This window comes from Crinia signifera, chromosome 6 (genome assembly GCF_055691185.1).
Source record: "Crinia signifera chromosome 6, ASM5569118v1, whole genome shotgun sequence".
Taxonomy (NCBI): Eukaryota; Metazoa; Chordata; class Amphibia; order Anura; family Myobatrachidae; genus Crinia; species Crinia signifera.
In genome coordinates, this window is record NC_139222.1 from 118,216,085 (window position 1) to 118,233,376 (window position 17,292).

The window sequence follows — 17,292 nt, forward strand, 5'->3', positions numbered from 1 at the left end:
GCAAAGCGCATAAAAACAGGGCCATACTAGGTACCTATGACTCCGGGGGATACAGTCATTTGGTCTACAGCATGATAGTCGACAAGCATTAGGTCGACATGTTATTATGTCGACATGGTCTAGGTCGACAGTCAATAGGTCGACATGGGTTTTTTTACTTTTTGAGCCGACAGGTGGTATTTCATGCCCTACCACTAAGGCCATGTCGACCAACTTGCTGTAGTCCAAATGATCCCAACCCGACTCCAGTAGAGGCACCAATGCTACCTACTGTGTCACTGCACTGCCTGTATACAACCTTCTATTTACATACTCCTCTTACATGAACCGGATTAACCTTTATAACATTTTATCAAGCTTTTTTTCCCAACATTTTCCTGGCTAAATTGGGTTTTTTGTATACGCCTGAAATGATCTTGACTGATGAGAACAATAAAAAAAAAAAAAAAGATATACTTTTTAAAGACTTAAAAAAAACCCTTTAAAGATCCTAAATTCTTAAATTCTTTCACGGTCAGAGAATATTCCTGGTTTCATCATCCACCATATAACATAATTACTTGGCATTAGGGTGGCCAATCCCAGGATGATTTGCATTTGACCCCAAGATTTCAGGATTAGGCTCCACCCACCACTTCAGCAGCTCAGCGCCACACCTGGTAACTGCCTCTACCTGCTGCCTGCCCCACTCCCCAAGTAAATTAATGTGTGGGATGGGGGGGCGTTTTTCTTTCAGGGATGCTAATCCCGGGATTGAGCATTTTTTAATCCTGATTCCTGGGATTGAAAAAATACCCCGGGATTGGCATCCCTACTTGGCATGTTAACTACATACAGTTGCAGTTCTCACTATTGGCTATACAGATGGAGCAGCTTTCACTAACTCAGGGAATCTGCGGACTCCCTGGGCTGGCTGAGAGGGGCTAAATCTGTACCAGAAGTCGAACTTGGTGAAGCAGATGTAACATGTATAGAGAGAATTAGATTTGTGTGAGTTATTTTGTTTCTGTGCAGGGTAAATACTGACTGCATTAGTTTTACACTGCAATTTAGATTTTGGTTTCAACACACCCCACCCAAATGTAACTCTCTCTGCACAGGTTACATCTGCCCCACCTGCTGTGCACATGGTTTTGCCCATTTTGAGAACAAATTCGTACTGCGATCAGATCTGAATAAGAGCCAGTGTGCACTTGCCGCAGTATATGGGATGCAGTTAGTATCCTGGCGGCCGAAATCACGACCGCCAAAATCCCATCCCTGACACCCATAGAGGGAGAATAAATTAGTGTGCGTGGCGAGAGCAGCGAGCCCGCAAGGGGGGGCGATCCATGTCCCCCCCCTTGACGGGATTTGGGTGTCGGGATTTTGACCGCCCGGCTTTCATACCGAACCCCAGTATATATCCACAACCACCATAGCACAAAAGTCATTTGTATTTGGCACATCATGATATGACTAAGGCAGTGGTAACCAAACTGGGTGCCATCGTAGCCTTGGGGAAATTGCAGGGGTGCCCAGGATTGGTGGTCCACAACCAATTTCAATTATTTATGGTCAGTGTAAAAGGGAGAACTAGTGCTGCTAGCTGCCAATCACAAGATATGCAGACAAATATAAGTGAATCATTTGCCTTACCACATGACTGAGCCAGAGTATGAACTATAAACACAATTTACTAAATGTTATATTTCTTTCTAAATTTATCGGTAATAAACTTTTGGCCTAGGGGTGCCATGAAAAAAATCTGATTCTCTAGAGCGTTGTGATTTTAAAAAGTTTGTGAACCACCAGTACTGTATTAAGCATTCCTTGTTATGCTTTAAACATGTCTTAATGCAGGTGCATTTAATCCACCGTGCGGCATTGCACAGGTCTCAGAATATGTAAATGCACAATGTTTGCAGCACATTTTCTAAGCAATCTGACTAGGGGCCAGATTCTATAAGCTTTAAAAGTGATAAAATGGAGAGTGATAAACAGCTAGCCAATCAGCTCCTGCCTGACATTTTTCAAACACAGTCTGTGACATGGCAGGTAGGAGCTGATTGGCTGGCTGTTTATCACTCTCCATTTTATCACTTTTAAAGCTTAGAGAATCTGGCCCTAGATCACTTAGATATTAAGCACAGATCGCTCCATGTGTATGTCCCATATTGATATTGACAGTGTTCTAACCAGAGAACACTGGTTAGTACATAATCGCCCATACACACATCGCTACGTGTGTATGGACAATCTTGCTACGAGGGCGATATCTCTAGCCTGCCGGGTAGCAGAAATCCACCCGTGTATGAGCCTTTACTTTATACTGCACTTTACATACACCCCGCTGGGATTCTCAAGCATAAAAGATTGTATCACAAAATACTCTGCCACAAAAGGCTCTGCATTTAATTACGCCCCTTATGTCTATTACGGCAATTTACAAAAATAGGCACGTTTGGTAGCAATTGATGGCGAATATGTTCAAAAATCATATAAGAGCATCAGGAAAAATGGCTGAAACATTTGCATTACTATGAGGCTAAACTTCAGTATTCCTTCAGAGAGAAAAAATAAGGTGACTTGTCTTTTGCTTTCTCACCTACAGGTCCTTGGCACTGGGGCAGCAGTACAGTTCTATTGGATCACAGCCAATTCTCTGTGGTTCCATACCTGGACTGGTACCTAAACAGATGCGATTCTGCCGAAATTACATTGAAATCATGCCAAGTGTGGCAGAAGGGGTGAAGCTGGGGATCCAAGAATGTCAACATCAGTTCAGGGGCCGGAGATGGAACTGTACCACTATTCATGATAGCCTTGCCATATTCGGACCAGTGCTGGACAAAGGTATAACCCTGTGTGCTAGAGCTAGCATATGGGGCGGGCTGCAGCAAACATCACAATTTGCTGGTGATGCATCACGCTATTCTCTGCATGCATATCGGCAATTACTTGTGGCAAGAGCCGTCCTCTGCGATGATAGGACTTTCGGCTACATGACCTGGAGCCCTATCTACGAAGCAGGGGATCGCAGAGGACAGCTCTTACCACAAGTAAATGCCGATATTCTATAGGGCAAAACTAATCTGAAGATGGCATTGCCTACGGCATCCAATCCCCAGAATGTATAGCATTCCAGACTTAGAGGGTTAATTTGGTTCACTCTGACCAATTCTTTCTTAGATGGACAAAACCATGTGCACTGCAGGTGGGGCAGATGTTACTTGTGCAGAGAGAATTAGATTTGGGTGGGGTTTTACTTCAAAGTGAGATCTATATTGCAGTGTAAAAATAAAGCCGTCCGTATTTTCCCTGCACAGAAAAAAATAACTCACCCAAATATAATTCTCTCTGTACATGTTACATCTGCCCACCTGCAGTGCACATGGTTTTGTCCATCTAAGAAGGAATTTGTCAGAAAGAGTGAACCAAAATAACCCCCTTAGTGTGTATGCGGTAAGCAGCCAGAAAACAGCATTTACAGAGGTTTCACCACATTTTACCCTTTGCTGCAGAGAACCCTTTGTAATATTAGTCAAATTAACAGTATGACTAAAGTATACAAGATCACTGAAATACCATATACTATTGGACAGTATACGGTAATCTAGATTTACAATAAATTATTGGTGTGAAAGCATTTATAACTATAGTATTAGTATAGTATTTACAACTAAATACAAGAACAGACATAAAGACTCATAGAGCAAGGGAATAGTGATAGCAGCAAAGAGTCTCTGACAGCTACTGTATTGGGGAAACCTCCTGTTGTACTTACTGAAGGAATCCAACATGTTGGAAAAAGTTTTATTCATCCCAGCCCAAAAAAACATTGAGATCAGCGAGTTCATGATTTTTAAAATGCAATAGTATCCTGAATTCCCAACAGATCGGCAATCAACCTATCAGCAGATCATATTGGCAGAACAGGAAATCAGGTCTTGATATATGTGCAGCATTAGAGTCATGGTAGCATTGATAAGGATGTGCCCACTCAGTAGTTACGATCTGATGATGTTGAATATAGATATTGGGAAAAAGCTCCCACAACTGAAAAACAAAACCCAGCGTTTCTCTAGATTCCAAGTTGTGCCACCATACCATTCATAAACTTTGTTTGAGTGAATCTAACACTCAAAAAAAAAAAAATAATAATAATACCCAGAATGTAAGATAAGTTTTAAGTGTATATTTACACTTATTGACATGTAGTATGCTACTTTTCAATGTTTTAGAAAAGTGGATTCATGCTTAAGCAATGTCTTTCTTTAAAGGGTTTAATTATGAAGAAAAAAAAAGTTATCTCAAAATTTTTTTTGCATCAACTTACTTGCAAACTCAATAAAAAAGAAATATAAAATTGAACACTTTTTTTCCCTCACGTTACGTAAGAAGTTATAAACAAATTAAAGGAATATTATGAAGATTTCACGTCACCCAAAAAAATAAACAAATGTTAAAAAAAAACACCAATATTTATTCTTGAATATAATCAATGCAAAAACTGGCTAAACAGGCTCGGCACAGGGGTGAGAACACACTTGGTGGCTAAAGGATTTAGCGTTAAATATGATACCGTCCAATAAGAGCGGCTTTCTTAACCAGTGCAATAAACAGCATACCTGCACTTGTTTCATTACTGCATCTTTTGGACATCCCTTACTACATAATCAGGAGGGAGGGGGGGGGGGTCTTAGGGGTTTTGCTGTTTGAGCCCTCCTGGCTTTGTCTCGGTCGTCACCGGGACAGCAGTACTGGCCTTTCTTAGAATAAATGTCCTTAAGTTTTATCTGTAGAGAGATTAATGTCCATATATGCACTGTATATTATTTTTAGCATAATCCTATACAGAGGATACCAATTCTAGGATTCCAGGTTCTCTATCTATCTGATCTAGACAGATCGGGATGCGGAGACCAGTGACAGGAAAACAGGCAGAGAGATGAGCAGGTTCCCAGAGATGACAGACTCTCACACAGGCTGCGGGCTCAGTAACACTGAGTGAATGAGTGAAATGAGCTTAGTGCGTGATGAAAGGAGTTTAAGCCTCCTCCCCACTGTGAGGCTGAGAGGGGCTCTGGGCCCAGCAGGACCCCAGGACTATTCACACGCCCTTTCACTGCTCTCCCCCCAGACAGAGAGGGGTCTCCACAAGCAGGGGACAGTGTACAGTCTGCACACAGTTGCTTGTTGCTACGAACCAGCAGGGAAATGGCAGTCTGGTCACACACGGGTCCCAGAGACGTCCATCATTATATCTCTAATACACTGTGACACCAGCACACAAAAGGGGATTGAGTGTCTCAGCAGGTAACTGGCCGAACTGGGAAAAGGAGGGAGAACTTTTTAATAAGGGGCTTAATCCCTTCTCTCCATCATGCACAGATCTGCACTGTGCTGTCCTGCGCGTCTTTTTGCTGCATAACTCTCTCTTATCCCAGAAGCTTGCAATCTAACAAATCACAGCTACCTGGAGTGCATGTGTTCATTGTTTTTGTGCATCTTATGTTAGTTTTTGCCTTGCAAACATCTTACAGGGTGGTGGAATAATTTCACTAGAGAATGGTTTGTGACAGAGAAATTTACACATTGCATTCTGTATGTTCTATAAAGTATTCATTTGCCACAATGTTGTGACTCTTTCATGCTGTGTTTCACAACATATTATTGTTTGGATCTATGACCGTGTATCACTACGGATAAGTTTCTGACACTATTCTTTGTTTCCTCCAGCCACACGGGAGTCAGCCTTTGTTCACGCCATTGCTTCAGCCGGAGTGGCCTTTGCCGTGACCCGCTCCTGTGCAGAAGGCAGCTCCACCATCTGTGGTTGTGACTCCCACCACAAAGGTTCATCAGGAGAGGGATGGAAGTGGGGAGGCTGCAGTGAAGACGCAGACTTTGGGGTCCTGGTGTCCCGAGAATTTGCAGACGCCAGAGAGAATCGTCCAGATGCCAGATCAGCCATGAATAGGCACAACAACGAGGCAGGAAGGGCGGTGAGCAAACAAAGTGGGAATGGTCTAAGACACAGCACTATGTAAAATAGATACACTGCTCCAGAGAAACAACACCACAATATAATATAAAAACACGCAGAACTGATTTAGCGAGACAAAACCAACATAAAGGCAAAATGAAAAATCTGATGAGTTTAAGCTACTCAACTACATTTCAATGACAGACAGTGAAACACAGAAGACCAGAATGTGTAATTAGGACAGATATTAATATATATTGTTCTATATATAAGCTGATGATACTGCTACACAAAGGGGGAAATTTACTATTTACTAAGATGTGTATTCTACTTCACATGTGATTTTTGCTATGGGCAACCAATCAGAATCTACTTATTATTTTTTTAGCACCCTAGAAGATAGTAGACAGGATCTGATTGGTTGCCCATAGCAACATCACATGTGAAGTAGAATACACATCTTAGTAAATTTCCCTCAAAGTGTTTAGAATGGGAAATAGGGAACCATAACCATTGTCACCTTGTGAAGGAGATGTAACCATTGCAAGCCATACAAACTGCACCTAAAATGTAGGTGCCAGAACCTTCTGTTTAGTACTATGCCTTCCCGACACCTACATTTGTGGCCTGTTCCCAATAGAGGAGAGCTGAAATATACCACTTTCACATTGCTAAAGACGGGTCAGACCCACGATTTTTATACACAGGGTAACTTGGGATTAACCCTTCTTATAACCCGGGTTGGTCGAACTGAGTTATTCAGTTTGGTGCCTTCACACTGTACCTCGACTAGGCTTATAGGTGCGGTGTGAAAGGGGTAATAGAGGTGTAGGATTTCTGTTAAATAAGACATGACCTAATATGCCTTTCATGCGATGATTGCCCCCACACACTAATCCCTATTTTCCTCTTAGACCATCCTGGATCACATGCACCTGAAATGTAAGTGCCATGGTCTGTCTGGAAGCTGTGAGGTAAAGACTTGCTGGTGGTCCCAGCCTGACTTCCGAGCTATTGGTGACCATCTGAAGGATAAGTACGACAGTGCCTCAGAGATGTCAGTGGAGAAACATCGAGAGTCTAGAGGTTGGGTAGAGACCCTCAGGGCTAAATATTCACTTTTTAAACCTCCCACTGAGAGGGATCTAGTGTACTATGAGAACTCCCCAAACTTCTGTGAACCCAACCCAGAGACTGGCTCCTTTGGAACTCGGGGTCGTACCTGCAATGTGACTTCTCATGGGATAGATGGCTGTGACCTGCTCTGCTGCGGACGGGGCCACAACACCCGAACAGAGAAACGCAAGGAGAAATGTCACTGCATCTTCCACTGGTGCTGCTATGTGAGCTGCCAGGAATGTGTGCGGATATATGACGTCCACACCTGCAAATAACACAGGTACCACTAGTTAGGTTGTTATAGAAACATTTGTTAGGGGTAGTATTACCGCTTGAACACTCATCTTAAGCAAATGAGTTTTTATTTGTTTCTCAAAATATCAAAATCAGCAATATCAATTAAGGTAAACTGTCTTTATGGTGTCTATAATGTATTATACTTCTATGCAATATATAAGTGTCAAATCTGGATGCAGACGGATGTCCTGCATGGTAATCTCTCAGCTACTCAGCTGGGGGAAGCACCTAAGAACAAATTGCACGTGTTGCCTTCACTGGTGTCATTGCCTTGAATTGTGGAATCTTAATTCCCTAATGCCGGAAGCTTCATTCCCAGGTGCACTCTGCCTTTACAACACCAGCATCTGTTATAACATATGACAAGACTGTAAACTTACCACAATACAATCACAACATAATCCGTGTCATAAAATACATTTAAAATTCTGATTCAGAGTCCCATCCAAGGCACCGGCATTAGTGCAGCACTTCACCAATATTCATAGCTTGTCTGATTTGTGCAGCCACAGCACCCCAGCCATCTGCCTGTGGACATGCATTTGCACCAGCCCTTTACCTGGTGCGAGAGATCCTTGTGAGATCAGCTAGATCTTCTGTATGTACTTACCCCTGAATAGCCTGTAATTCCACATGCATACCCATGACACACCCTGAGGACACTTAAGGGGTTACTCAATTAGTTGTGGACGAATCCAGAACGGGTCAATGGAGGTGTTGACATATGCCGTCTACAGTAACTGGCATGTCCTTGTATAAGCCCTGTAGCCTAGATGCAGGCATCCAGTCTCTGCCCAATTATACTCACAAGTAGCCATGTGGCTGAGATGCATATAATCACCCATAGTTGCTCAAAGTGGCTATTAGAAGTTACCAGTGCTGCCATGCCACTGCTGCTTATAGAGTATGCACAATAACTTACATAGTAAATGGCAGAATACTACCATAGCCATGTTAAACAATACAGTGCAGTGTACTTTTGGCTTGCATTGACACGTGCATGTAGAGGTGGTTTTCCCATTTTAGTACGCTAGGGTGAGAATGGCGTGGTACACTCTATTGTCCTATTTTTAATGTGTTTTTCTTGAATTTACTAAAGTAAGAAAATTTCCCCTTAAAAAAACCCAAATAGGCGTAAATAACTCCTTAAGGAAATCAGTATGGTTCAAAGTGAATGTAATCTATTGATAATGCCAGGACTCTACATATTACATGAATTCTACGAGCAATATAATCAAACGCTGTTCAGAGATACTGTTCCTGTGCTACGATTAATCATACGCCACCTGTGAGATTCAATCTCATGTTTAAGCTGTGTTGATCACTTGTGTTAATAAGTTGCATAGACTTTATGAGATATAACAACTTTTCAGCCATATTTCTCTGCTATTCACAGAAACAAAAAACCAGCACGGACATATCAAAGCATTTCGATGGTGACCAGGATTACAGATGAGCCGACTAGCCATTAACTTATTCACCATATTTCTTCGAAACTTCCTCCGGAGCATGTATTGTTATGTCTTAGGTAATCTGACTTGGACAGAGACAAATTACAGCGGGAAATCAACTTTTGTGTGGTTGAAGCCCAGTTGGCATACACTAAACGGCTGAAGCATACATCCAAAACACAGATTAAAGTAAAAACCATACAATTCCATTCAATATCTCTAAAACAGCGACAACAGAAATAGCAGAGAGGACGGACGGGGATTCAGAACATATCTAAAATTTCTCATCCAATAGGAAGAGGCCGTGGCTGGAAGCCATGTTTCAACTTTAGCCATTGTTCCCTATCAACACCACGTTCAACATCCAATAGTCCGCCCAAAGCTTTCCATCACATAAATACAAATGTCTGAATTTTATATTCACAATCATTTTTTTTAAATATTATTTATTATGCAATGTGTATATATCATATATGAGTTAACGAAGAATATATATATAAATATATATATAATATAATTATATTACAAATATATATTTGGAGAAAAAAATTGTGTGTTTCTTCATAATTGCTTTTTATTTAACGGTTTACAAATGAGTTTCCATAAGGAACGAACAAGTCTTTCCCAGTGTTACAAAAATTATACAGACTGGGTTGATCCTATACTTGGTTTACTTACTGGCTCCTCACCATCTCAATTTAAAAATATGTATAAAATTCCATGTAACGAAATTAAGGATAATGGTACAAGGCAATACATGTTAAAATAATCATATCTGGTTATTTGGGGTTGTCGGATTCTATTATGTTCACTAAATTTGACAAGTGATTGGATCGATGTAGATACCACAATCTTAACCAGAGACTTAGGGCGGGATGTTATAACATCCGCGGCCCCCCTTCGCCGGACATCGCATTTTTAATAACGGCATATGCTGTAACATATGCCGTTATTAACGCAAGGGACAGCTCTTGCGGTAAGAGCTGTCCCTTGCGATGCGGTGCCGGTGCTGGACTTCCGGGTCTGTGACCCGGGAGTCCATCTGCGCATGCGCAGACCCCGGCGCCGGCCGCAGGGCACGCTGGGAGGGATCCGTGACGGATCCCTCAAACAGCGCTGCGGTAAGAAGCCCATAGGCTTCTGCAGGGATTCGCCAGCTTTTGCTGGCGATTCCCTCCGCAGCGCTGACACTGCGGAGGCACAATATAGCATATAGAGATGCGGTAGAAACCCCGAAAACGGGGTTTTTACCGCATCTCTTCTATATAGAATCTCGCCCATATATACTGTAAAATATATTTTACTGAAAGCAATGATGCTATACTGCAGAAGTGTGGAGAAAGGTCTTCAACCTCCCATCGGCCTAATCGTTACTAAAGGGTTAAAGTGGACTAATGCCTACACTACACTGCACATCTGTTTGCTCACCGGCACTGACAACACTAAGGCACTGTCTAAATTAACCAATTATCATGGGAAACTGGTTCCTTGTTACGTGAAAAGGCTACTTTCTTATGAATATTGGGTCAACCCACAAAATACCTGCTTCCCTTGTGTGTAAGTGACAAAACCACTGTAATTGTTGAAGTAGTGAGAAGCTAAAATTGCAAAAAGGACATACATTTTCACAAAAATATAATTATATGTTATAATATGATAATTTGCAATTCACTTTGTGTTGTGACCTAGTTTAAATGTAATATTATATTAACGTTATATCTAGCTTACCTACCAGTGAGCTAACAATGTCCAATTCAAAAGATAGTAGGCTCACTCGATTACAATTCCACTGCAAAGACTGCCATAGCACTTTTGAAGTGTATCCAATTGTGTGTGTGTGTGTGTGTGCGTGTGTGCGTGCGTGCGTGCGTGCGTGTGGGGGAGAATTAAAATATAACTGCATACATCCCAACATGACCCTCTCCAGGAGGGACACAATGCTCCCTCTTAATGTAGAATTACCATCACCTGTGTGGAAACACTTTTCTAATCCATTAACCTGTTTAGCATATACGGTCACTAGGTCTACAACAACTAGGTCGACACCACTAGGTTGACATGCATGAAGGTCGACTTGGGGAAGGTTGACAGTCAAAAGGTCGACAGGTGATTTTTCACTTTTTAATGAGCCGACATGAGCCGACAGGTGGTATTTCATGCCCTACCATCCACTAGGGTGCATTGGGAGAATAAAATAGTGTGCCGAGCGCAGCGAGGCACCATGCCCGAAGCATGGCGAGTGTAGCAACAACATTCAGGACAAAAAAACAGTGAAAAACCATCTGTCGATTTTCCCCCATGTTGACCTAATGCTTGTGTTAACCTAATAACCCCGTTAACCTAAGCCCATGTCGACCTAGTGGTGTCAACCTAGTTACCGTCTATCTAATGATCCATACCCAAGAGGAAAGTCCAGAAAAAAGAGCATTGTGTCCCTCCTGGAGAGGGTCATGTTGGGAGGTAAGTAACTATTCTTGTATTTTAGATGGTTCTTCATAGTAATTCACATTCTATGGCATTTCATCACCATTTATTTGCCACATCAAATAATGAATAAAATGTGGCTGTAATTTAGTTATTTTGCATACATCTTTCCTCATCACTCCATATTTAAAAAGTAGTAACAAACTGTCCAATCTGAAATAAAAACAAACTGAAACAAAATTGTTTTACACACTCAGACATTTATGTGAACTTTCGTAATTTTTCGCAATTGTTTTGCCACACTGTACAAAGCGGTAAATTTGCTAAGTGCAGATTTATGAAACTGGAGATGCCCCCATTCAAGTCCTAGTAAGCATTTTCCAGACTGCTGTGGTCCAGATGTATCAAGCTTCAAAAAGTAATTAAATGGAGAGCAATAAACAACCAGCCCATCAGCTCCTAACTTCCATTTTTACAAAGCCAGCCTGTAACGGGACAGGTAGGATCTGATTGGCTGGTTGTTTATCACTCTTTATTTTATCACTTTTTAAACTATGATACATGGCCCTGTAACTGAGAAACTATAGCCAGATTGGTTGTTCTGAATCATGAATATAGAAATAAAAATGTCTCTAATTATATACAGACAGAAGTATCCTGAGAACATTGCTGCTATAAATTTTTAGACTACAATTTCTGAAAAAAATAATAAAAAAAAATAATGTCTAGATTTCCTGTAAAACACCAGCGTAGACGTGCTGATCTCACTGCACTGGTGTAGAAAGGACAGATACCTGTTTCTGCTTCTTAGTAAATGTCTGACTGCTGCCTCCTGTGACACACCGGAACTCTGCGTGCTGGTGTAACCAATGCTGCAGTTATACGCCCTATTTGTGTATACTCTGGGTTTGCTTTTCATGTTCTGTGTTACGCTGGAAAGGTAAATAAGTGTGCGATTTATGCTAAACATCACACAGAAACACCCGATAAATAATTTCTTTATTGCAATCATCGTTCAGACGCAATAACCCACAGATCAATTTGACAACATAAAATCCACAATAAAAATATACACATACTGTGGGACGGAAGATAGAACATCTGGAAAGCTGAAGAAAGGAATATAAAGAGAAGAGAAGCAGCCACAGCGACACAGCACTTGTTACTTTAGACACCGACGGGTCGGGAGGATACACTGAACTGGGTGAATGCCCTTTGTCAGGGACCTCTAACTGGGGAAAGGAATAAATAAACCAGCACAGTATCTTTATACCCACTGTGAGCATATATTCAATGTGAGAACTATGTCAACAACACAATACTACACTACAACCTAACTGACATCTACTTACTTCAAGTGAATCTACTGTACCACCTACACACAGTGGATACAGACATGTTGTGAGCAGAACAACATTACAGCCTACCATTCACTACGAACGAGTGACATCACTATGCCTCAGTGATATTACCAAGAACTAGTGAACTGGAAGGCAAAACTGTATTTGCGTAGCTCACAAAATGGCTACCTCCACCGTTTGAAGCTGATAGATCAGTTTTAACCCAAATTGTTTAACTTGAGTGAAAAAAAGAAACGGAAGTAATACCATGTGACAATGTAATACCTTTAGCAAAAAAACAATCTGGAAGGCTAAACTGCATCACTAGAGTCTACAGGCTGCTCCATTTTTCCCTGGCATCTGTGAGGCATTTAATGATCAACTCATTGTGCGACTACAGACAAATGAAACAGTACAACATGGCTGCGGAAATATGGCTAGAGCATTGGAGTGTTGCAGCACAGATCTTAACAATATTATATTACAACATGGCTAAACCAAAGCAGCTGGTCTCATGCATCCATATCACCAGAAGCTGAATGCTTAAAGAACAGTTAGCTCATGGTAGATGATATTACAAGATGGACGCACCGAAGCAATCTATCTCCTGCATTCATCATATTTTAAATAGGTAAGTGAATTGAATATAGGATCAGAGACCATTGATTTTGGTTTTAATAAAGAAAAGAGTTACATGCATATCCCCCATGTGACACGGAAATACAGGAGCCAGTGGTATGCTTCAAGAATCCGACCTTCCCAGAAACAGCCGGCGTGGGGTGGAATGTTTCTCATTCTAACGCGACATCCTCCTCCAGTGCTCCTGCCCTGCAGGGAGGGGTGGCCAGTTAATCATAGGTACGGCGGGGTGGCTCTCTGTAACAGAATGGAGACTGTGATTAGATGTTATTACGCAAACATTTTTTTTTAAAGTAACGAGTATGGTTTCCTGCAGCACCAACAATGCCATTTTCTACAGTAAAATGACAAGAAGGTAGACTAGTGCAGGTTGAATAATATATGTCTATACTAGCAGCTGACCCTCAAGATTTATATGCACTGGAATTAGTAACAGATTAGTAATTGGCCACATCTGGTTTCTATCTTGTGTTAAACACAAAAAAGCTGACGGAGGCTTAGTTGCGTAGTGTAACTTATGCAAATCTGTCACATGCCAATTTGCCGGTGTCTACATTGGTGTCTACATTTGTGCGCGATACCCACTGGTGCTAATGTCTAGGGGAGTGTAGCAATTGTAGCCTGGCTGACTATTGCAAGCTGACTATTGTTAATTTGTCAGATTTTAAAGTAGTAAGATTTTTAAGTAGGGCGAAAACAGTTACATAGATTAAAGCTTGGACTTATTCTGGACTTAAACTGGACAGAAACTGCCAACCAACTTAACATCTTCGTATCAAAGTGACTCAAAGACAGAAAACAGCAGCAACTCAGAAAACCAAGAGACTGCTTTGAGTGAGCTCACTTCATTCTCACTCCTGGCTGCTTAATCTGCCTATTCAGCTGTGATATCACCATTTCTCCATCTGCTTAAACTTTTTGAATATCACTCTTTATGCTTGTACTTGTACTGTCAGTTTTGAAAATGCCCAGCTGTACCTCTAATGACTTTACCTCTCTTGCTGTTCCATTGAGAGTAGGTGTCCCTGAATATTTTATTCTTGGCCCTCTTCTGTATCTCTACATGTCCTCTCTGTGTGAACTTATTTGTTCACTCGACTTCCACTATGCTGATAATACTAAAATCTACCCCTCGTTTCCTGATCGCTCTCCTTCCATCTTAACTCATATGTCCAACTGTCTCTCTGCTGTCTACTCCTGGATGACCCAGCGCTTTGTTAGACTTAAAATATCAAACACTAAGCTGACCTCTTCCGACCCTCCTGCATAAAACCTGACCATCTCTCATCCTAACCTGTTTAAGCTCACTTCTTCCCCTTCTGTGTCACCCCTGTCTGTCTAACCCTCCCTTTTAGAATGTAAGCTCTCACGGGCAGGGCCCTCTCTCCTCATGTGCCTTTCTTAGAATATATAAACCACTGCCACTCTGATGATTGCTTCAGTGTCCTGTCCCCTGATGCAACTATCCATATTTACCATATACTTGTCCTAAACTGTCTTTTGATGTTATTTGTTATGTGTGTTTGCTCATAACTATACTCTGTAAAGCGCTGCGGAATTTGTATGCGCTATATAAGAAACTGTTAATAAATAAATAATAAATTGTGAGCAGATGCAGGTGCATCGCCCAAATCTGTTATCAATTCCCAGCACCTGAGTGCAGGTACACACTATGATGACTTGCTAGCCAATTCTGACTGAATCATTCCAGAGCGACCTCTGAGGTGTATAGGTACTTTCTCCATTGATCATGCATATGTTAAAAATATTTGTGGGTGTATTTTTTTCATTTCCATTCATAACGCATTTAGGCACAAATTAACTATTTTGATGGATGGCTTTTTTTAAGTAAAGTTACATTTAGTGGTGGTTCCAGACGTTGGGTTGCAGTGCACAGATGTGGGGCCGCAGTGCAGTCCAGTCCAAAATTTAAAGCATGAGCCCTGCGCTGCAGCCCCACATCTGGAGCCTTCACTGGTTTTGTCCAATGTATATGTGCAAATGGTGGGCACCACGGGGTCCCTGATTATTGATGTTGTCACAAATAATAGGACTCATGGGAAAACTGTACTAACAAGTGTTTCAAGTGAAAAGCATGTTCTTCAGGTTGCAAAACTTGTTGGACATGTGGATGATTACACACACACACACACACACATATATACATATACACACACACACACACACACACACAGTATATAGGAACACAACATAACTTCAGTTAGTTTTTGTTAGTGCTGAATCCATAGGTTAGGACTCGATCTTTCAGAAAGAATGACTGAATTCTAACCCTTTGGTAGTATACCAAAATAAATAGGGCAGGCTGAAATGATTAAACAAGAGGACAATGAAGATTCGCATACAGTAAGCTAATAACAGATATGCAATTAGTTGGTTAATGACTAACTTGATTCCTTTTATAGTAACTGAATAACTGAAAACGTTAGCAAAACTACCATTAAATAGCAGCCGAGGGGATGTGTGAGTTGGACGTCCAATCAAAAGAAACAATTTCCCCACATTGCTGCTAGGAAAATACAGAGGCCTGGGAAAAGATGGCGGTATAGAGCAATCCCTGGGAGAAGCTCATACATAGCCACCTTTAAATAGGAAATCATATTGGCCAGACATTTTTGCAGTGTTAATAACAACAATAATAATAATATATATATATATATATAGCACTTTTCTGCCAATAGGACTCAAAGTGCATAATACATAGGGTGTAGTCAATGCAGTCACCGCTTGCCCCATCAGTATTCAACTGACCCCCCACATACGATGATTTCCCCTCGCTCCGTATTTGGAGCGAGGGGGAATCGGCTTATTTTGTCGCAGAAGCAGCGAGACTCGCAGCTAAATGCAGTGGGCTACCTGCATTAGCCGCGAGCCTCGTTTTTTTGGGGAAATCCTCGCTGTCCTGTGACAGCGAGGATTCCTCCGGAACGTTGAATATGGAGAGCCATTTGATCCAGTATTTCCCTAGGGCTTTATAATAGCAGTGAAATAAATGAAAAAAACACACCTCTCACCCTGCATTTTTTGGAGAGAAGCTGTGTGACACCAGGGATAAGCCTGTGAGACAGACTAAAGGTGCCCATACACGTACCAATTACCCGGTACTTTTTGTGCTAAAATAGCATCGTTATGCATGTGTTGTGCATGGGATGCGATGCTATTTTAGCACAAAAAGTACCGGATAATTGGTACGTGTATGGGCACCTTAAGTATACCAACTGACCCAGCTAGCACAAAGCCCAGTCCACCACAGCACTAAAGACCTGAAAGAAGCTTGGTCCAGCCAAACATAGGTCACCTGTTGCTAAGGTTGATATCTTATGACAAATGTTATGAAAAAAATATTTATAAAGTTTCTAAATATTTCTGATTCTATAAATACTAGATAGGCTGAAATGATTTACCGTGCTGTATCTCCCAAATTCACAGCTTAGACGAAGGCCTATGCCCTGGGACTGCTCAGGCATATCCCTGTATAGCATGCTGACCCACCCAGCTTTTATCCCTTTTTGTGCTTGTGTGGCCAAATCAGGTATTTTTTGTAGGTAGATCAGGGCATCAGAGAAATGGGCATCCAAATATGTCCCAATCTCAGGAAAAGTGGACACATTAGAATGTATACCAATTGTCCCACTGTGATCATGTGATGTAATAATCTTTGCACCTTGGTTAACCCCTCCCCTTTATACTGCCCACACCACATACTTACGTAGCCTCTTCTTTCAGCAGGGCAAGGAACTTGCTAACACGATACTCTGGATTCATCTTAAAATAAATTAAAATAAATAATTACATATCTAGTACTTTCATAGCAATGACCAAACGATCTCTCATGTTGACTGTGCAATATGAATTAAGGGTTACAAGTCTTGTTACAAGTGGATAAGAAAATGTAATGATGGTCATGAATTACTAACACATAGTATTTGTATGGTATAACAATGGCCTTGTCATATTAATCTTATAGACAATTTCAGGTTTTATTACAAAAACACAAGTGAAACAAGCAGCAAACAATGTACAGTGGCGCTGTACT

At 41.3% G+C, this 17,292-nt stretch overlaps 2 protein-coding genes across 3 annotated transcripts in view; one reads left to right on the top strand and one right to left on the bottom strand.

The window, feature by feature from the left end:
- WNT3 (Wnt family member 3) overlaps positions 1–7,367 on the top strand; it is a 32,081-nt gene extending 24,714 nt beyond the window's left edge. For both annotated transcript variants that reach the window (XM_083146935.1, XM_083146934.1), the window contains exons 2-4: positions 2,594–2,835; positions 5,722–5,987; positions 6,883–7,367. In XM_083146935.1, coding sequence (XP_083003061.1) covers positions 2,679–2,835; positions 5,722–5,987; positions 6,883–7,362 — 903 coding nt within the window. In that variant the 5' untranslated portion in view covers positions 2,594–2,678 and the 3' untranslated portion in view covers positions 7,363–7,367. The remainder of the gene's footprint in view (positions 1–2,593; positions 2,836–5,721; positions 5,988–6,882) is intronic.
- Positions 7,368–12,241: 4,874 nt separating this feature from the next.
- NSF (N-ethylmaleimide sensitive factor, vesicle fusing ATPase) overlaps positions 12,242–17,292 on the bottom strand; it is an 80,188-nt gene continuing 75,137 nt past the window's right edge. The window contains exons 20-21 of the mRNA XM_083146933.1: positions 16,966–17,021; positions 12,242–13,475 (exon numbers count right to left, since the gene is read on the bottom strand). Of these exons, the coding sequence (XP_083003059.1) occupies positions 13,448–13,475; positions 16,966–17,021 (84 nt within the window). The 3' untranslated portion in view covers positions 12,242–13,447. The remainder of the gene's footprint in view (positions 13,476–16,965; positions 17,022–17,292) is intronic.